The sequence below is a fragment of the Diabrotica virgifera genome, chromosome 2 (genome assembly GCF_917563875.1).
Source record: "Diabrotica virgifera virgifera chromosome 2, PGI_DIABVI_V3a".
Lineage (NCBI taxonomy): Eukaryota > Metazoa > Arthropoda > Insecta > Coleoptera > Chrysomelidae > Diabrotica > Diabrotica virgifera.
The window spans coordinates 268,373,391-268,396,241 of record NC_065444.1 but is presented as its reverse complement, the minus strand read 5'-3'; the positions used below and the strand labels follow the sequence as shown (position 1 = coordinate 268,396,241).

Sequence of the window (22,851 nt, the reverse complement as noted above, 5' to 3'; positions counted from 1 at the left end):
ATAATTTACCTGGAATACACTTTACACCTTGTAAAGAACTTTTATAACAATCAACGTTTAACCCTGTACATTTTTGATTCGTCCAGCTCTTTAGCATAAGCCCGATCTTTCAAACTCCCGAGGGATCCAAAGTTGGTCTAAACTTCCAAATTGTATATTAATTTCCTCAACGAATTGCCTTCGCCCTTGGGGGCCGCCTTTAGGTCCAACTTCACCCCTTTCTCATGGCCTCCTTCAAGAAAATGCAGGATATTAAGATTTGCAGCTATATAACACGCGGGAGCTGTGTTGGACTGGGATATAATTCCGTATTTTCATCTTTCTCTAACTTGTATTACAAAACGATGGATATTAATTTTCAAAGTTTGCTCCTCGAGGGAGTTTTGGAAGTTGGGGAAAGATGTAAGACTTATATCTGTTTTGTGGGAGTAATATATGCAAGGTTCTTGTTTCCGAAAATATTCATTCTTGTTTCATTTTCTTTTGTTTTATTTTTCTCAGAGTCAAAATATTTTCTCGTAGACTTAGGTACACTGTACGATTTTCTTAAATTTTTTCTGTTTCGTTACATATATGTTTTCCTTAAAATTTAGAGCATTAAAACTAGACGAATACAGTAGGAAAAATGAAAGAATACCCATGAACGAACATATAAAACACGCTCTATTTTCCTGTCACCGTGTCATACAAAAAATTGGCCAGTGCAAGTACATGTAGGGTGCGTTCGGACGACCACAGCGGCTGACTGTCAGCAGAAATCGGCTGAGTGGTTGAATCCAGCCGTGATAGGGAAAGCTTAGTAAATCTCTCAGCGGCTGACTTCCAGCGATGACGTCTGACAGCTACTGCTGGCTCAGCTATCCAGCCGCTGTGGTCGTCCGAACGCACCCAATTATTATTACATGTACTTGCGCTGGTCAATTTTCTTTGTGACACGGTGACAGGAAAATACAGCGTGTTTTATATGTTCGTTCATGGGTATTCTTTCATTTTCCGACTGTATTTAAACCTTATAGAAAATATGATTACCTTCTTATATTTTTTCCCTTTATTCTACAGCCTCATTCTTAACTGATTCCAAATATTTTTATCTGTGTATAACTTGTGATACCAGCTATAAGTCTACAAATTACACTACGAATAACTTTTTTACACTATGTTCTCATCTGTTTAATATCTGGTACCCAGGGAAAAGATCGCAGAGAGAAACAGAGCCAGAAGAATAAATATATATGAAGAAGCAGGGCAAACCAACTAAATCTTCAAGTTGAACAGGCACTAATAGAATACAGAAGCCAAAACTGGGACAAGCACAGAAAACAAACGAAAGAACGAGGACAAAACATAAAAGAATAATGGAGGCTACAAAGAATATTAAGGAATTAAAGAATACTAATTCCACTACTCCATGGTGAAAAGGTAATTGTGAACTCCATGAAAGAAGAATTAGAGGTGATGAGGAGGACTGTATTGCTCGAGAGTGTTCATTAAAATTATCACCGAGATGAAGATATTAGCTTTATCGAAGATGTCGAAGAACCACAAGCAGAAATGCCCGAAAATCAAGAGGGTCGTAGTGTATCTTCCAATCAAAGCCATAGTTTATTGGACAAATATATTACAAATGCAATATTGAGGTATACGCTCTTCCCAAATTAATCGAAAAACGCCCATGTGATAAATATTCACAATCAAGGAAAGAACAGTATTTTCCTGCAAAATTATAGGCCGATTAACTTACTTCCAGCAGGCAGCAAAATAGCAGAAATAATCATACAAACCAGGCTCCAAACAGAGACAGACCAGCTGGGGATAATTTCTAAAGCACAATTTGGCTTGAAAGGACAGTACTCCAGCGATCATCAAGTACTCCGACTCCGACTCAAGAACTGTAGAAGGAAGAGAGAACCGACAACAAGTACATGAAACAATAAATAAAGCAGTTAAAAAGAATACAAGTAGAGACAAACGAAGGTGGACTGAAAAACTGGCAAAAAAGAGAAACAGCTGCACAATACAACAGAACTAGAGACCTATACCAAATTACTAGACGACTAACAAAAAATGGGGCCAAATTTTAGAACATTGTAAGATCCAAGACATGCGAATTACTATAAGAGATGACCAAGTAGAGAGATGGAAAGATTATTTTAACGATAACGAAGATGAAATTGTCGAAAACCCGCAGAATACAGACTTGCATGTATCTTTGATCCGCATCTAATTGCTGACCTTTTGCTCTCCATAATTCGAGACATGTGGGAAACAAATCGCATTCTAGCGGGCTGGAAAAAAGTCAACAGTAGGTATTAAGTGGTATTAAGTTTCCAAAGAAGAGAAACCTGACACTATGCAAAAATTGGAAAGGCTTATTTTGCTTACCGTCATAAATAAAATTTTATTGATTTCGACCGTGCCTTTGACAGCTTATCTCATGCTAATACATGGAAAATTTTAGAGCTAAGATACATCCCGCATAAATTAATTTCCATTATAAAGCTACTGTACTATGAAGCGAAATGAAGCGTGACAAACAATCGGATCAACAGTGCCGAATTTGAGGTACTTACTAGAGTCAGACAGGGATGCGTTCTTTCTCCGTTTCTTTTTAACATATATATATATATATATATATATATATATATATATATATATATATATATATATATATATATATATATATATATATATAGACCATAGACCAGCGGTTTCCAACATTTTTTAGTTTGAGGCACACTAACTTAAAAACTCGTCGAGCCACGGCACACTTGGGTAAATAATCTCTATAATGAGCACAATGATAATGTATTGTTATGTGATTTTTTACTATGTTATTTTTTTTTAAATATAATTTAAAACATAATTCGTTTAGTTACCGCTCTGCTAGGAAAATTAAGAAAACAAAATTTTAACGCACTTACAAACATATATTTGTTAAAAGAGACCAGTTGATAATAATAAATAATGGACTATAAAACAGAATGTCCATATAATTAAAAATAGTGACACCACATCTAATGCGATATTTGTGCTTGGTGAACCTTCATTATTAAATCCTTTTTAGGACGTATTGTAGACAAGCACACCATCAAGCAGTCCTCTAAAGATTTTAGCTGTGAACGATTTTTGTTCTTGATGGCGTTCATCGACGAGAAAGCAGGTTCACAGATATAAAAAGTTAAAAACGGTATTATTGCATTTATAGCTTTCTTTGTGACCAGTGGATATTTATTGAAGAGGAGAATCCAAAATGATGCAAAATCTACATTAACTTTGATTTTCTTCAGTTCTGACTGAGCCTTTGCTTCTTCAACTAATTTACTCTACTTAAGTTTAAGTTCATGGTCGTTTTTTATATCTATCCGTTCACCCTCTTCATCAGTAGTAAACAAGGCCGTGTCATAAACCAACTCGATGTATGGGACGAGAAAGCAGGTTCACAGATATAAGAAGTTGAAAACAGTATTATTGCATTTATAGCTTTCTTTGTGACCAGTGGATATTTATTGAAGAGGAGAATCCAAAATGATGCAAAATCTACATTAACTTTGATTTTCTTCAGTTCTGACTGAGCCTTTGCTTCTTCAACTAATTTACTGTACTTAAGTTTAAGTTCACGGTCGTTTTTTATATCTATCCGTTCACCCTCTTCATCAGTAGTAAACAAGGCCGTGTCATAAACCGACTCGATGTATGGATTTCGCACCCAGTCCATTATTGATGACGTATCGAGGGAGGGAAAATACTTTTTGATATTGTGATTCAGCTTACTAAGATTTTTCAAAAAAGGTCTGACAGATTTGGTTCTATGTTGCAATAATAATATTTTGACATAATTTTAATTCTGTTGTTTAAGGTCAAAAATGGTGTTAGAAAACATTGATGTTTAGACCATCGATGTTGTGTTGTCATCGACGGTACGGTTCCGATGATTAATCGATGGTGACCATCGATGTTTTTCCAACGATGCTCATCTCGAGATGTGAGTGTATTAAAACGCTATCGCCACAAAATATGTTAAACTAACCCACGTCTGCATACGATACTGCTGATACCGCATTCTGTTGGTCGAGTTGAACTATTGAAATAGCAGACAAGCGCAGAACAGAAGTTTTATTCAATGAAAAATAGTAGGTTAAATTTATTATCACGGCGAATTAAAAAAGTAAATACTAGTAATAAAGACGGTAAAATCTTGCGGCACACCTACAGGGACTTCAGGGCACACCAGTGTGCCTTGGCACACTGGTTGGGAACCTCTGCTATAGACTATAGACTTAGCGCAATTGAAGGACTTAGCCAGGGGCGTAACAGAGGGCCTCGCAGCATGAAGCTTGCGGGGGGCCCCAATCGCTTAAGGGTCCCATCTTGTCATCTGATATTAGGTAAAAATCTGTTATTGTTATATTATTTTACGTTGTCTGTTTAAATTTAAAAACGTAAAAATTTTTAACTATGTAGACGTATTTGCCAAGTGAATCCTCTCATAATATCTAGAAACTTAATCCCTTCCGGCCTACCGAATTTTTATGGCAGCGACAATAAACTATATAATGCTTTGTACGTGACTATTTAAAGATATTAGAATTGCAATTTGCCGAATTTAAGAACAATATTTTTAAATCTAAAAATGGGTTTTCTTTCTCTCTGTTCTTTACCTACTTTTAGTATTTCGATACAATATTATCGCCAGTAACTTCATATTGGTTGTTTGCATTGAATGTTATTTATGTTTGTGTTGTTTTACAGTTATAGTTGCATCAGTTTTTTATGAAAAAATACGCATTTATTTAACAATTATTGACGACTTTTCTTGTGTAATCATTGGACAATCTCTCGACAGATAAACGGTAAGATAAAGAAATTATAACACTTACGCTTTAGGGGAGTCAATGTAGAAACACTTGCACTGTTTCGGTTTCGGAAAAAATCAAACAAGCTTATATTTTTCTTTTCTAAAACATTTTTTGTTAGCTTATATATCTTATCTTAAAATGAAAAGTTCTACACACAGATGCCTCTAATTGTTTATTAATTCTTTAAACAATAAAACTGTTTTACATTAAATATTTTAAAAAATATCGGTGAATTCATCATTTTACTTTGTTTAAAAATTTTTCTATTTGCTTTTGGAATATGCATTATGCTGCATTCGAATATGACAATAAATCAGAGCCATAAGTACGATGTTGGGGGCTTCGGGGCAAACGTGATCTGGGGGCACCCTACCGGGGGTCTGGGGTTAATCACCCAGCAGAAGGAGTCCGGTAAAATTGATATTTAACAATTTAACCACTTGAAAACACTGTAACTCATTAAAATAAACGTTATATAAGTTTTCAGAGACCTTCGGCCCTCGGTAATAATGTAATCTTTCATTCTGCGTTTAAATTCTTCAAAAAAACATTCGTTTTCTCTGAATTCGAAAAAATTAATGTAAGTATGTACTTGAAGAGTATTAACCCGAAATTTTGCACCTACGCTCTTAAGGCAAATGTTTTAATTCTATATTTTCAATATGTACTAATGATAGATAACTGTGAAAGTCTTTTTAGCTTCATTGTGGATCGTAGATAATTTTTTCTTATTTTAAGTTTTGAAAAGCTTTTTCCTCACGATCTACTATCACAGGTAATGTTAAGAAACTTCGTATGTCAGTATATAAAATTATATATTTATGTAGGTCTTTGAGAAAATTAAACAATTTATCATGTTGCTTTATTTGTTCAAACCTTTCTTCTAATTTTGATAAGGTAGTGTCCAATATCACAAAGTAAAAATTCATTGTAACCTTTAAACACAACCCATATAATATAAAATTTCACTTACGCTGCCCTGGGGTACACTAGTACCTACCCCATTAAAAAAATAAGTCAAAAAGTAATGTTTGAATGAATTTATTAAAAACAAATTTTTAACACAAATATAACTAACGAATTTTAATAACTCTGAACATGATTGTTTCTTAGAATATCTTAGACAAACTTTAATTTGATGTTCTACACAGATGAACTGTTTTCACACATTGCACCTCGTTCGGCTCGGTGTCGGGATCGCACACAGAAACTGCATCTGACTAAATTGGCATGAATTTCTTGTTGAATTTCATTTAGGTCCACTTTCCTTCAAAAAACCCTTGATATCTTCCGGAAGATAAACTGCTAAAGTTAACTAAGCCAAGTACTACTGTACCCTTAACACGTCTAAGTAGCGTAGCGTATTGGGAGCAATTGAACGAAACATTGGTGCTGGGTCTGCGCTGAATCTTTAAAATTCCAAGAATCATAATAAAATTAATTTTGCTTGGGGTACTCCCGTACCCCGCGTAGGGTTTAAATGTTTTAAATTAGTTGGTCAGACGGATTTTTTTGAAGCACATCTTTACGTGAAGTCAAATAAACGCTTTTTCATTCGGGACCTAACCATAACCATATTAATCAGTGGAAACGAAGGATTGCAATCGATATCTTCGGCAATTCTTTTGGCCTCTTCTAAAATATCTTTAAACCTTCATTATTTGATCTAATATTAGATAAATATATTTTGATCTGCTTCACGATTAAAATAATATTAGGTAGTGTAGCATCGGATTCCTGCATCACTTCACTTGCAATATATAAACTGTGTTAACACATTATCCTACCTAATAATGGAACAAATAAGTTTAAACGATTTAATCCTTAATAGCACTGAATTTGGGGTATTTCTAGTCTAGTTTCAGAGTCTTTAAAGCGTCACATATGTTTACTACTTTGTATCTAAGAACTCTAAGCGCATCTATTCTACTTTCCCATCTAGTATGTACTAGAAAAAGGTTTTAGTGTCAAAATTCGGACTTCATCTTTTAATACTTGCCAACGTTAAGTTGATGCGGAAAAAAATCGTAAATTTCCTGCACCATATCAAAAAAATTTATTTGCGTCACATAATTTTTACAGCGTCCATAATTACTAATATAGTTAAGCTATGGGCTGGCACGTAAAAGGCTCTAGAGTTTAATTCAAGAACTATTTTTTGTAAACATTACATTAGTGCAACCGTTCATATTCGCACCATTATCGTAGCCCTGTCCTCTTAAATCCCATAAAGATATGTTGTGAGTCTCCAAAAAATCTAATAAACTATTTGTTAAACCTTGTCCTGTCGAACCTGATATTAATACAACTCCTAATAAATGTTCTCTAATTTCGATATTTGTTTTGATTTGTTGTTTAATAAAACAAACTTTACGACAGGGGTAAGTTGGTATGACTTGAATCAGGAATGGAATCTAAAAATATAGAAAAATATTTGCTAGTTTTTAAGAAATAATTTCATTTATTATTTTTTCTCCTGAGAGGGAAATTAGTTCGATTTGAATATGAACATATTTAATGGAGTAATTTTAATCCTATTAAGGTGGTCGGCTATCGTATCATTAAAGTTTGCAAGTATTGTCTCAATTAATTGCACAGAGTTCATTTTGTTGCTCTTTAAATTACAATTTCTTTTATCAAATCCAGCCTTTCTGTTAGTAGTATTAATCATATATTTATGTTTTTATAATTTTTATAATTTCCTTACAAAATTTTTGTTTTATCTAGTCTATAATATACTTAAGTAAATCTTTAATCACATATTTATGTTTTAATAATTTTTATAATTTCCTTATAAAATTTTTGTTTTTCCCTATTTTAGGGCGGCTCACGCTGCCCCCTTGCACCCCGGGTCGGAATGGGTCTGTATACCAATAAAGATGAGAAATGTAAGTTGTTATGAACAGTGAATGATAACGCTAACACAAAGAAGTTTTTGTTAAATAAGTCGTATTTAGTAATTGTTTAACGCGGGAGCAGTCGCGCTCACTTCTGTCACGTAAGCAGTCGCGCGTAGAACAAAATCTAACAACACGAATTTAAAATAAATTTCAACTTTATAATATTTTTGTTTGCTTGTTATGTTAAAAATATCTATTTTTAACAATTTTAAAACTAATTGGTTCCCACCAAAGCCATAAATTCCACAAAAAAAAATAAAAATGAAATTAAAAAAAAATTTAAAAAAAATCCTACGCGTTACTACAATCTTCTTCGAGGCACTTACAAGTGGAAAGATATGTTGCAAAAATTTTCATTAAGTTATCACGGAAAATGATAAAAAGTTGGATTTTTTCTAACGGCGCGACTGCTCCCGGGTTAAAAGAGGCCCCATTTCAAATTCTGCGGGGGGCCCCGACGGAGTTTGTTACGCCACTGGACTTAGCATTATTGATCTGCCTAAAGGATTAGAATTTTATTAAAACATTGTTTACTTTTTAAAATGTAATATATTTATCAAATTCAACAATTACTTTAATCAGTCATAACCACAAACTTATAAACTATTTATCTTACAAGTAATATATTACACAATTCACTGTATCATCACTATTATCAAGAATTAATATCATCAATATTATCATGAAATGAGTACACAGACTACACTCTCATATAATCACAGCGCAATTTTTGAATTAATTTGATGTTGATATGTTATCAAGAGTTGAAAACTAAATGTCATATAAAGTAGAAATAACTACACTCACCGGCACAAAATTCCGCCAACCAAAATTTTTGATTAAGTTTGACAATTTATAACTTTACTATTTGTGCTCCGATTTTTAAGATTCTTTCACCAGTTTGTAGGTACATGTATTGATATCGTTCGGTATTATTCCAGTAACAAAAAAATTTGCTTGCATGGCATTATACAGGGGTAAATGGAAACGTTGTATTATCTCATAAATTTAAGAAATTCTGTGGCAAAATGGAATAGCTGATTTTGTTTCATAGTCCTGTCGTATTATGCATGAGGTATCACTAAAATTTTGTTTTTTGAATTATCCGAATATCTCTTCTCTTGTAAGAGCTGTACCATTTTTTGTAAATAAAACACTGATGACTCATAAAATAGAGCTTGGATAAGATTAGAATGGCCCGCATGCAGCCCAGATCTCCATCCTATTGAGAATTTATGGGATGAATTAAAAAAAGCTATTCGCTGTCATCCTAGTCCTCCAGAAAATTTGGTACAGTTATGGCCCTGCTAGAGGAATGTCAAGCCATCCCCAGGCAAGGATAGAACATATTTATTCAATGCTAAACAGATTGCGAGCAGTCATTGCTGCAAGAGGTGGACATACCCACTATTAAACTGATTTGTTTTGTTGTTAATTTTGTTTTGTTTTGTTAATTTAAGTGCATTTGATATTTTTAATTAAATAAACCTTCAAAGCACTGTTTTTATTTACAGCTCTTACAAGAAAAGAGATATTCGGATAATTCAAAAAACAAAACCTTAATGATACCTCGAGGATGATACAAAAGTAGTATAAAATAAAATCAGCCCTCCAATTTTTCCACAGAATTTTTTAAAGTTAGGAAAAAAAAACAACAGTTCCATTCACCCCGTCTAATGCCATCTAAGCAAAACATTTTTGTTACTGGAATAATATCAAACGACATCAATACATGTACCTACAACCTGATGCAAGAATCTTGAAAATCAGAGTACAAATAATAAAGTTATAGATTGTCAAACTTAATCAAAAATTTTGGGTTGCGGAATTTTGTGCCGGTGAGTGTATATAGAGTGCATAGATTATTGCATATGATATTGAAAATTACAGAATATACAACATATCTAATGAGAATTAGAAACTGGAATGTGACTATATTTCTCCAGTGAATACTCTCTTTGAAGAAAGGAGAAAGTCATGATGGAGCTACTACAAAGTCATAAAAGATTAAATCGGGAATAGAATGGATAAAGGACATCGCACACATCTTATGGAAAATATAATGTCACTCAAATTCAATAAAATGTATACGAATAGATTCGTTTTAAATTAACGGTCAAATCTTATCATTGCGCCAACTCCATATTTTCAATAATAAGAGCAGAAATTGATATAAATAAATCTGAAATCAAATGGATACGTACATAAGTTAGAGAGAGAAAAAATATTTTATAATACCCAAATTGTCGGTACTCCATAAATCAGCGGATTAGTTTCACTAATCCGCTTAGGCCCAGCGGGGTTTTTAAGCTCTTTTGAATAGCACCCAGAGCAATAGTAATTGTAACTGACAGTTTTACTGACTCCAAAAATGTGATTTCGATAAACTTTAATTGCAATTTGCGCCGTAATTAATCATAATTAAGAGTTGGCGCAATGATAAGATTTGACCGTTAATTTAAAACGAATCTACTCGTATAAATTTTATTGAATTTGAGTGACATTATATTTTCCATAAGATGTGTGCGATGTCCTTTAAACAAAGGAAAGCACCATAAACCGATTACGTGGTCCTTTATAAGTACATAACACGTACCAGCGAACAAGGGAATATATTATCATAGGCACCCATATCATACAATTGAGAATATTTGAAAGGAAAATCCTCAGACGGATTATGGCCTCGATAAGAATGGACAAAGAATAAATGAGAAGAATAATGAACCATGAACTAAGAGACATAATGAAAGGAGAAGAGATAGTTAGGTTTATTAAAGTGTAGATACTGAGATGACTAGGACACATAGAGAAAAGGAAAAACGACCTATTGATTAAGAAGATCACTAGATGGAAACCAGAAATTGAAAGACAAAGGGGAAGACCCAGATAGAAATGGGAGGACCAGGTTATGAGAGATATCAAAGTTCTGAAAGTGAGAAACGGGAGGGAACTATGTACATAGTAAAGTGATTTGAAGAAAATTGTATCGAAAACTAAGTCATATAACAAACTTTGACAACATACAAGTGGAATGCGGAGTTATTCACCGCAATAAACGAATCAGAGAGCTCTACGTAAGGGCGGCCAACATTCCATCCGGATTGAATAGCCTTGTTGATGCAGAAATGACAATAACTTCGAGGTGGTCAAAGAATTTTAATAACTAGGAGCAATGACTAACGACAAGAATGTAGAACGGGAAGTTGAAATGCGAGTAATCGCGGGAAATATATCTTTCTTTGCAATTCAACATCTAATGTGGTCAAAATTTAACTGGTGATGTATCAGAATCAAAATATACTAAAAGAGCTGAAGAAAATGAGGGCATATAGTGGAAAATAGTGCCACAGAACCCACAAGACTAGATGGCTTTTAATTTTAAAAACATGCTATAACAAATTGATAAATGGATTAACGAACTTAGTGGGGAATACATATGAAGGGTCAGGTCAGGGGGAAGAACAATGAATGTCATCTTGAAGCATTTTCGGTAAAATGAGAAACAAAGTTACATATACAATGTTTTTCCCCCTTGCGTTCAATCGTGTGACGTGCTTTTGAAACGAATCTCATCCTTATTTCCCCTTGGCCATTCACAGGTTGATAGTACTCTTTCTAAGCTAACATATTGCACAAAAATCACAAAATGACCAAAAATTAACATTCATCGTTTTTCTCTCTGGCCCTTCATATAGTTAGTTATTCTTTTAACGAAAGATACAAGTCCCTTAACATGTGTCTTTTAAATGGCTGATACTTTTTGATTTCCCTAAGGTATGCTTTATTGTCGTCATCAAAGTGGTTAAGGTCAACATATTTAAGTACTTTTGGCTTACCTTTATGAAAAATATTTACGTGATTAATAATTTGTTTTACAAAATCCATATACTTTAAAGTGTGCAATCGTTTTGCAAAAGTGTTCGTACTTTTAATAAAACTAACCAATTTGATCTGTTTGTGTAACCTACTCGTCTTTTGTATCTTATCCATATCGGCCACTATTAAACCCACCAGGAGATTGTTGAGGATAATGGTCATAGCAATGATAAAAATGGTCATGATGAATCTTCCAAAAATTGGATAATCAATAGGTTCTAGAACATTTTCATTAAATTCCCCTGTAAAGTAAATCAAGGTGTAAAAGAGGCTTTTGAATATACCAGCCCAATCTGGCGATTTGCCTTTACTGTCTTTAAAAGGTGTAACAATGTAGAAACAGAGAGCGAAACATACGAATAATATAAAATAAAATCCAGTATACTGGAAGAAATATTTTATGGAACTGAATATGATGGTGTATTTAGTAAAGAAAGGAAGCTGTCCTAACATAACAAAAAATATGAACGTTGCAATAAGCATGGCAAGAATGGACGTGTAAATGTTGGGGTATATAATAGTCCATAAACAGCTGACAATAGTTGTAACTTCTAGAATATTTGAAAGATCCATGAAATACTTCCACCTGTACAAGAAAAATAGTTGTAAACCTTCTTTTATTGCATGAAACCCGATTGAAAAATAATACAACCAGTTTAAAAAAGTGTAAAAATAGTTAAAACGTAAAGAGATCATATAAGCATAAATATTTATAAGAAGAATAGCGTAAAATATCAAGTCGGCATAAAAGAACCAGCGAACTTTATACCATTTATTCTTAACTAGTTGTATTAATAACGGATGGCAAAGTAAATGTTTTTTGTGTTCGTCTTTTGCCAAAAAATGTAGTGTCCTATTTTCGTTATAAACCTTGTCATCATCTTGTATAATAGTGTCATACTTAAATTTTCTTCCGTTTATGGAATCATCCAAATGCATTTTTAAAATATGTTGATTTATTCGTTCTATCGCCATTTTCTTTTCTTCGATTGTAGCATTAGAGTCCTTGTTAAACGTAACATTGATTCCATTAGATACATCATGGTTATTATTTTTCGTTTCTTTGGTTGAAGTCAGACTCGCACCCAAGTGCAATACTTGACAGATTATTTCGGAATCGTCCACCCTCTTGTCATTGGCTTCAAGATTTAGCTGATGAAGAAGCTTATTTAATATGGCAAGTCGTTTGGATGTTAACTTTTCTTGATTTAGTCTAACCAGATATACTAACCTATTTAGAAGTAAATATAAGACGCAATATCTATAGAAGTCGTAGTTATATAAGGGCATTTTCTGTTTATTGTACATTTTGGATAGAACCGGGAAGATTCCGTTAGAGTTGATTTTGGTGAATTTGTGTTGCAAAAGAACAGCTACGAAAGGGTAATATCCTCGTAAGGAAGCATACTCCAGAAGGTTTGTTGGAAATTTTCTTGATGTTTTGAATGGATCGGCACCATTATCCAGCAAGTATATGATGCACCTAAAAAATAAACACATAGTTAGTAAAAATGTTCCAAAACATGTGACCTGTTTTGTGCAATTAAAAGTAGATTCATATTTAAGTAACTAATATTAGGCTATTGATTATATTCAAAATAAGAGAGCTAAAAGGAACTACAACGTTAACGGGATTTTATTATCTCATATGGTCAATGGACCTCTAAATATGAAAAAACCGTGGAGTGCTATCACGTTAATAATAATAAAAAAGTTTTCCATATGGTTCTAACTTAGTGGGACATATTGCATGTGTGTATGTCACACTTTGAACAAGCATAAATGTCTTGTTTAAAAATTGTCCTAGAATTTTTTATAATAAACCATTTTAAAGTAAATACAATAAGCTGTACAATGTACATACCTAAATGTACAAGAAAAAAAAGTTATCAGTAATGAGAAATTTAAAAATAATCGTAAAATATATCAAAAATCATTAAAAGTATAAAAGAATGTATTGCTTAAAAATAGTCATACAGCCTTCTACAACATTTTAAAGGTAATTGACTTTTCTATTTACTAAATGTTATTGAGTATGCCTAAAGCTGCGTAGAAAAAAGTTACAGAAGAATATTTGCGAAATAACAAGGAAAATGAACCCAAAATCGCTGTGAGTGGCGAAATTTGAAAAATCATATTTCGGAAACTTTAAATCTTAGAAAATTATACTGAACGTCATTTTAAGGTGATACAGGAATCATTAGATTGACAGACTAAACGTAGTTCAATGTAGACCTAATAATAAAAAAATCTCTTAATTAATGGAGTAGAGCATCATGTACCTAGTACTAATCCGTTGGCATCCAATGTAAGCCAAATTGTAGATCAGATTTCACCATGTAGTTAGAACATACATCTTGACCAGTGTTTGGCATTGTGGCTATTTAGCAAGGACAGAGAGTTCACTGATGATGGACCGATAAGTCCGAAAACGTTTTGAACGTAATCCGTTTGGATTTTTAAAATTTTTTTAGAATTTTTATTAAATATACCAACTACACTAGGGAGTTTTACTTCATGTTAATTTGATAGTCTTACTAACGCTAAACAGTGGATCAATAGTGGCTATACTATGAGAATCTATGGGATAATCCTAGAAGTTCTATAGACTATATTCCACCATTGTTTAGTCCCTAACACAGGATGAAAAGGGAGGAGGGTTTGAGCGGAAGGTGGACGACCTTCACACGAAAAAAATTTTTGTCATGAAAACTAAAGTATTGCCTCGGAACCGAACGGATATATTAAATATACAACAAAAGCAAAGTCAAAGGTAAATTAATATAAAAAGGAATAAATCCTTCTCATTGGCTGTATACCATAATAAAAATTACCAAAAAAATAAAAATCTTCCATTGTAAATGGTACCTATATAATTTATTTAAAAATTCTTTCTAAAAAAGATCCAAGTTGGACTCAAGTACATCACAAACAAACTTTTTCGGACTAATCAGTCCATCATCAGGTTAGACTCCAGATCCAAAGCAGTTGAAACTGGCTACTGAGGTAGGTCCAATGAACTTATCAATATAAAATTTTAGCCATCTAGGCTACATTGAAAACGTAATAAGTCGATGTTAACAGAATAAAGTATTTTAAATCAACATGGTGTCTTCATCTTAGCTTCAAACTTCATGGTTGGGTTGAAGACAGTAGAAACAGACTGGACAAAGGTAAATGAATTTATTCTAACCTGGTATAGGATAGAGCAGCCATACAATCAATACAGGAAATATACAGGCTTAAAATGGATATCACATCAATTTACGAAGTCAGATGACTCGACAGTGGAGACATGAAGTTCATGTCTTCCACAGTGAAAACCAAGAAAATAAGAATGAATTCCGGATGGGCTTTATGGTCAATGAAAGTCTCATATCCAACATGCAGCAAGCAATTATATGATTGTTAAAAGAATAATGTTTGAACATTAAAACCTACATAAACAGACATGGCTGCCGATTGATGACCAGACCCGAATTTAAATTTATCATATAGTAGTAAAATTTATTTAAACCTATAATATGGAAAAAAAATTCACGTAAGTTAGTTTTTGTACACACTATAATATTTCAACAGAAAGAAGACACAGAAAAATTTCAGCTTAGGTCGAAGATTAAGACAAGTAGACAATAGTTCACCAAAATTGTCCACGGCCGCTCTAGAGTCAATTTTTCTTCTTAAGGTGCCTTCTCCATTACTGAAAGTTGGCAATAACAGCAAATTGTTCTCTATCTTGAGCGGTTCTTAGTATCAAATATGTGTCCATGCCTGTCCAGTCTCTTACGTTCTTCAGCCAGGAGCATTTTGTTCTTCCTGAACCTCTTCTTCCTTCCACTTTCCCTTCCATTATGAGTCGTAACAAGGTCCACTAATCACGTGAGGCTCGAAAGGGGGAAGGGGTCTATAAAAAAATCACGAAATGTCACAATACACGTGATATAGATGGTCTTAAACCTCACCGTGCATCACGTGATAAATGGACGATCCCTAGCTCGTTTTCTTGTTATTTACAATATTTATAAGTTCTCTTTCATTCCCTATACACCTTGTTGTTGGGCACGTGTTCTGTACAAGAGATCTTCAGCATCACGGCCTTTAAGCGGTACTGGCAGGCCACTTACCTAGAACACAAGGTGGATGGTGGACAAGAAGAATAATTGAATGGAGGCTCAGAAACTATAAAAGAAGCCGAGAACGACCACCGACTGGAAAAACCAACAACGTAAAAAGAGTACATAGCAGGAAACTGGCTACAAGTGGTCCAGTGTAGAAAACATTGTAAAGAAGTGAGGGCCACCTATGACCAGCCATGGACGCGATTGTCTGATTGATGAATGATGACAATATATCCAATTGTAATTATAAATGTATTTTCTTACCTAACAATAAAACACTGAAAACGTTTGTTTTCTATACTTCCACAAAATTTATTACAACTAGTAATGAGTCTTTAACTGAAGAGGTTGAGGAGTGGGGAGCTGTTTGTCTCGAGTTAGTGATTCAGAATTATATCTGTATTTTTCAATTTAGTAATTTCCATAGATTCTAAAAAAGATAGCTTAAGGCCTTTATTTTGGATATGCAGAATTTGAAACTCTTCATTGAAAGAATGCTTATGATCTAGAAGGTGAAGTGCGTATGTAGAAGTGTCTGCTTTTCTATTGTTGAACGCCCTTTTGTGTTCTGATATCTGTTTGTCAAAGGTTCTGCCAGTTTGACCGATGTAAGTTTTCGGACAGTCACCACAAATTAGTTTGTACACACCTCTCTGTAGTTGCTTTCTCTTTCGGCTTTTATTGTTCTTAATATATTTACTTGTTGTTGTTGGTTCTGAAGGCTGGTGTTATTCCTTTCTTTTTTGTGTACCTGGCTATTTTTGTTGTTATCTTGCCAGTATATGTGAGAGAGCAGAAGCTACTGGGTTCTTTCTGTGGTGGTGGATACACTAATTTCAGGGCTTTCTTAGGAGTTTTTGGTTTAAAATTTTGTTAACTGTTTGTTCGTTATAGCCATTGTTTACTGCTATTTGTTTAATGATGTTTAGTTCTATCTCGAAGTTATTTTTTGTCATGGGAATTTCTGTCAGTCTATGTATCATGCTATGGTAGGCTGCTAATTTGTGTTGTGTAGGTTGGGATGATGAATTGTGTATGGTTGTGTCAGTATGGGTAGGTTTATGATATACGGAGAACTCATGTTTGTTGTGTAGTCTGGTAATCATTACTTCTAGAAAGTTTATGGAATTATTCTGTTCTGTTTCTATTTTAAACTCAATACTACTATGAAGTGAATTAATGTATGATAGAAATTGGTCAAGTTGTCTGATAGTTCCTGTAAAGCATACTATTATATCATCCACGTATCTCCACCAATATAAGAACTGTTTAAATACGGGATGTTTAGAAATTGTTGTTTCATATTGGTTCATAAATATATCTGATCAATTTCTAAACATCCCGTATTTAAGCAGTTCTTATATTGGTGGAGATAAGTGGATGATATACTAGTATGCTTTACAGGAACTAACAGACAACTTGACCAATTTCTATCATACATTAATTCACTTCATAGTAATATTGAGTTTACAATAGAAACAGAACAGAATAACTCCATAAACTTTCTAGATGTAACGATTACCAGACTACATAACAAACATGAGTTCTCCGTATATCATAAACCTACCCATACTGACACAACCATACACAATTCATCATCTCATCCTAGACAACACAAATTAGCAGCCTACCATAGCATGATACATAGACTGACAGAAATTCCCATGACAAAAAATATCTTCGAGATAGAACTAAGCATCATTAAACAAATAGCAGTAAACAATGGCTATAACGAACAAACAGTTAACAAAATTTTAAACCAAAAACTCCATAAGAAAGCCCTGAAATTACTGTATCCACGACCACAGAAAGAACCCAGTACCTTCAGCTCTCTCACATATACGGGCAAGATAACAACAAAAATAGAAAACAACAAAAATAACAACAAAAATACATAAAAAAGAAAGCAACCTTCAGAACTAACAACAACTTAAGTAAATATATTAAAACAATAAAAGCCGAAAGAGAAAGCAACTACAGAGTGGTGTTTACAAACTAACTTGTGGTGACTGTCCGAAAACTTACATTGGTCAAACTGGCAGAACCTTTGACAAACGGATAGCAGAACACAAAAGGGCTTTCAACAATAGAAAAGCAGATACTTCTACATACCCACGTCACCTTCTAGATCATAATCATTCTTTTAATGCACAGTTTCAAATTCTGCATATTCAAAATAAAGGCCTTAAGCTATAATAAATATAAATATAAATATAAATAATAAATGATGGTTTTGCTTGTTTTCGATTCAGAGGGTTGCACACCAGCTAGACAGGCTGTTTCTACCATTTCAGGCGTCCTCAGTAGCTTTCGTTAGTGTGCCTACCTCTGGACCGAAAAACAGCTCTACCATCATTTTAAAGGGAATCTGAAAAATAATTCAAATTTCCCATCAGACGCGATACAGCGACATCTACTAACAAATTGAAGAATCTCAGATGCAGAATCCACCAATTTAATAAGAATTAAAAATGGTAAATAGTATTTTAAAACTGAGATTTTTCGTGTTGAAAGTTCTTACTGGTACATCCTTAATCTGCGACTTTTTCAATTAATAAGACAGCAGACGACGAATATAGAAAACGAAAGGGAAACGATCACATTTCGCTTTCATTCGTCTAGGAAAAACGGACAGCAGAGGAACTTTCAGTACTCAAATCCGAGTAAAGGAAATAAAAATAATAAATGATGGTTTTGCTTGTTTTCGATTCAGAGGGTTGCACACCAGCTAGACAGGCTAGAGTGTGCCTACCTTTGGACCGAAAAACAGCTCTACCATCATTTTAAAGGGAATCTGAAAAATAATTCAAATTTCCCGTGGATTCTGCATCTGAGATTCTTCAATTTGTTAGTAAATGTCGCTGTATCGCGTCTGATGGGAAATTTGAATTATTTTTCAGATTCCCTTTAAAATGATGGTAGAGCTGTTTTTCGGTCCAGAGGTAGGCACACTAACGAAAGCTACTGAGGACGCCTGAAATGGTAGAAACAGCCTGTCTAGGGGGTGTGCAACCCTCTGAATCGAAAACAAGCAAAACCATCATTTATTATTTTTATTTCCTTTACTCGGATTTGAGTACTGAACGTTCCTCTGCTGTCGGTTTTTCCTAGACGAATGAAAGCGAAATGTGATCGTTTCCCTTTCGTTTTCTATATTCGTCGTCTGCTGTCTTATTAATTGAAAAAGTCGCAGATTAAGGATGTACCAGTAAGAACTTTCAACACGAAAAATCTCAGTTTTAAAATACTATTTACCATTTTTAATTCTTATTAAATTGGTGGATTCTGCATCTGAGATTCTTCAATTTGCCTTAAGCTATTTTTATTAGAATCTATGGAAATTAATAAATTGAAAAATACAGATATAATAATGCATGACCAACTCGGGACAAACAGCTCCCCACTCCTCAACCTAGTCAGTTAGAGACTTTAAAATGCAAACACATAGTAAAATACTTTATCTCCAATTGAAAAACTTTTAGAATTGATTGTATACGAGCAACTACTTGAACACGTTACGAACAATGCTATTCTACTTAGTAATCAGTCTGGTTTCAGAAAAAAATACTCATGTGAGACAGCTATTCAATTAACAATAAGTAAATTTAAAAATGATATTGATAATAATAAATATGTTGTAAGTGTATTCTTAGATCTTAAAAGAGCTTTCGAAACTATAGACAGGAATATTTTATTACAAAAGCTTCAGCAGTATGGTATTGGCGGAAAGGTATATGATTGGTTAAGTGACTATCTTCGAGGTCGTAAACAAAAAGTACGTTACAATAATGAAGTATCATCAGAGATTGAAATTAACACAGGAGTGCCTCAGGGAAGTGTCTTAGGACCTTTACTTTTTATTCTTTATTTAAATGACATAGAACTCTTTGTTGATTGTGAATTTATTAATCTTTTTGCCGATGACACTGTGTTAGCTTTAGCTGACACAGATTTAAATTCAGCAGTTGCAAAAATGAATAAGGTATTGCAAAAAGTGGATATTGTTCTTAAAAGCAATAAACTAAAGTTAAATGTCAATAAAACAAAAGCAATTATTTTTACAACCAAATATAAATTTAATCTGTTGAATTTGAATAACGTCAGTATAATAACGTCAGATATTGATGGTGAGCAGATTGATGTAGTATCAACTATTAAATATTTGGGTTTTCAATTAGATAACTTTCTCAATTTTGATGAACATTTTAATTACATTAATAAAAAAATTAGTAAAAAATTATACTTTTTTACAAGAATTGCAAAAAACTTGTCAACTTTCGCTAAACTAACGGTGTACAACACCATCATCCAACCTCACTTCGATTATTGTGCTTCTGTTCTACATCTATTTAATCTAAATAAAATGAACCAACTTCAGAAACTCCAAAATCGTGGTATGCGTATTATATTAAAAACCAATCGTTATACTTCTACAGTAACTATGTTAAAGACGCTTCAGTGGTTTTCAGTAAAGCAGAGACTGTACTATTTTACAATGTCGTTAATTTATAAAATAATTAACTGCTTAGCTCCACCTTATTTTCACCAGTTTATTTGTTTTCATAGTGACATACATAACCATGACACAAGAAATAAAAACAACATTTATGTAAACAGAGTTAATCTAACCAACTCAATGTCATCTTTATTATTTAGGAGTTTTCAAGAATATAATCAACTACCCATACATTTGATGGATTGTAAGTCATTTTTATTATTTAAAAGTGAATTAAAGAAATATATAAAAGATTTGTGAAAATATAACTGTAAATTTTAGAGTTATCTTTTTTCAATGTATGTGTCTTTGTTATATGATGTACTTACCTTTTTGTTGGCTTTATGTTTTATATATATTTTTTATTTTATAACGTATTATATTACCTATGATTTTATGTCAGATATATTTCAACATTGTGATTACCTGTAACAAATAACTTTTTATGTATAGCATAAGTTCATATTGTAATTTTTGTCTTAATTTATGTATATTAGGTTTTTCCTACTTCAAATAAAGATCTATCTATATCTATAAATCACTTGAGAAAGGCACTTTGCCGAAACAGCTGTAGTAATAACATAGTTGTAATAAATTTTGTGGAAGTATAGAAAACAAACGTTTTCAGTGTTTTATCGTTAGATAAAATGAACTTCCATCAAGTAACGGTTGAATCCATCAATTAATTATAAATGTATTTTCTTACCTTAAGTAACCTTTAGACTTGAAAACCGTAAGCATTGGAGTATCATTTATATCATAATTAGTTAGCCGCTTAAGCTTACTGCGTTCATCCTGTAAATATTCCAGAAATCCTTTTCGCATACAAAGCTGTAGCATGTTTCCGCACGTCGTGTAATCGTCATATCCATCAAAATAGTTTGTATTGTTCATTATACTTTCTGCGTTATACTGTATAAAATTTTCTACATCACCTGCCTTCAAAAGATTGAATTTAATCACTGCGGGATCCTCTTGAACATAGGACTGAGGTAGATCGGTAAACAAGTTAAGTTTTAGGTATTCTCGAATAGTTTTTCCCGTTTCTATACACGTATCTATATCTATATAATCTATTTTCAGTAGCAGCTGTATCAAGTGAGTATATCTATATCTTACAGCTAAACAGATTGGAGTTTCATTCCAAAAGTTAGTGTGATTAACTTCAGCACCATTTGTAATAAGAAGATCAGCACAAGCTACTATATCTTTTGGTTCCGGTCCAATAATTGTAGTTAGTTTAGGCTCAATACCGTTATGTAATACGACCTCAAAAGGCGACACCGATTTTTTATATTGTAATAAGATATGTAAAGGATTTTCCGAGAAGTATGTTAAAGAATTGGTAGATTCTGGTATTTGCTTCAAAATAACTTTAAGTTTTTCTACATCTGCAGATTTGGCTACATAATGTATTGGCTCCCACCCGTAATAAAGGTCATCTATATAATCAATTTTGTTGTATCTAGCTTTTATTGCAGAACATAGTACGTCCAGAGTTTCGGGGGTGACACTTTTTTCAATACATGCTAGAATCAAAATTGTTTTCTTATTGTGTTTGTCATATCTGTAGTTTATTAACCCATCCTCGGGATGATTTTCCAAATCTTCCGTGTAGTACCTAACTGTTTCTTCTATTCCTTCTTTGGAGTTCTGTAGGACTTTTTCCAATATTTGAGCCTTAAAGTCAATAATGCTGCTTCTTGTATGGTGAAAGTGCTTGATCATCTTTTGTCTCTCCTCGGGAATTCCATCCACTTCTATTACTGCGTCACCCATATCTTAACCTGAAAACAGAAGAAAGAACGATTAATTAAAATCTTAAACAATTGGTGAATCCTTTAAGACACACACTTAAAAACAGAGAATTTCAGAGAAAGTTAGATTTGAATTTCCAAATGTAAATTAGAAATAATAAATTAATAAATAATGTAAAAGAGTATTTTTCTGAAAGTACTATTACGTGTACAGTTTACAGATATATGAGGAGATGCTCCCCTTTATTCCTTTGCCACCATAACCAGTATTAACCAGATAGTGAACTTGACTTAAAATTGTTCTATTTTTAGCTTAACACTACGACGTCATCAAAAGGGTTACTTCAAGTTTTGATCAGACTTGTACCGCTATTGATAAAAAATGTCAAAATATTTTCAAAGCAACGTCTATTAAAAATCAATTGTGTTATCTAAAATCAAATTTCAATATCATTGAAGGTTTAAAATTAGAGGCCTAAAAAATTATGTCTTTACGACTTTATTTCTGTTGTTGATTGAGTTAAACAGAAAATACCGAATTTGATTGGGGAAATAGGACTAAAAATTAGAGATAAACTTTGTGTATGTTGTCGGCTTCCTTTGACTATAGACTTAATCAATTAGCTGAAATGATATTACTCTTATAAGATATCTCTGATACCCATAACTACTTATTATATTTTAGAATATCAATAACCTATTTCATAATTAAATAATGTTTTACAAATGTACCGAATTCAAGCATTTGTCTATATATACTATATACAGATATAAAGGGTGTGCCAAAAGAAGCTGGACGGTTGAATATTTCGCGAAATGAACATTTCGCAAACAAAGAACAAGAACAAA

The 22,851-nt window shown here is 33.0% G+C and overlaps 1 protein-coding gene across 1 annotated transcript in view; it reads right to left on the bottom strand.

Moving 5' to 3' along the window:
• Nucleotides 1–8,282: 8,282 nt before the first annotated feature.
• Nucleotides 8,283–22,851, bottom strand: part of LOC114334700 (transient receptor potential cation channel protein painless-like) — a 33,006-nt gene continuing 18,437 nt past the window's right edge. The window contains exons 2-3 of the mRNA XM_028284801.2: nt 20,952–22,032; nt 8,283–13,115 (exon numbers count right to left, since the gene is read on the bottom strand). Of these exons, the coding sequence (XP_028140602.1) occupies nt 11,456–13,115; nt 20,952–22,024 (2,733 nt within the window). The 5' untranslated portion in view covers nt 22,025–22,032 and the 3' untranslated portion in view covers nt 8,283–11,455. The remainder of the gene's footprint in view (nt 13,116–20,951; nt 22,033–22,851) is intronic.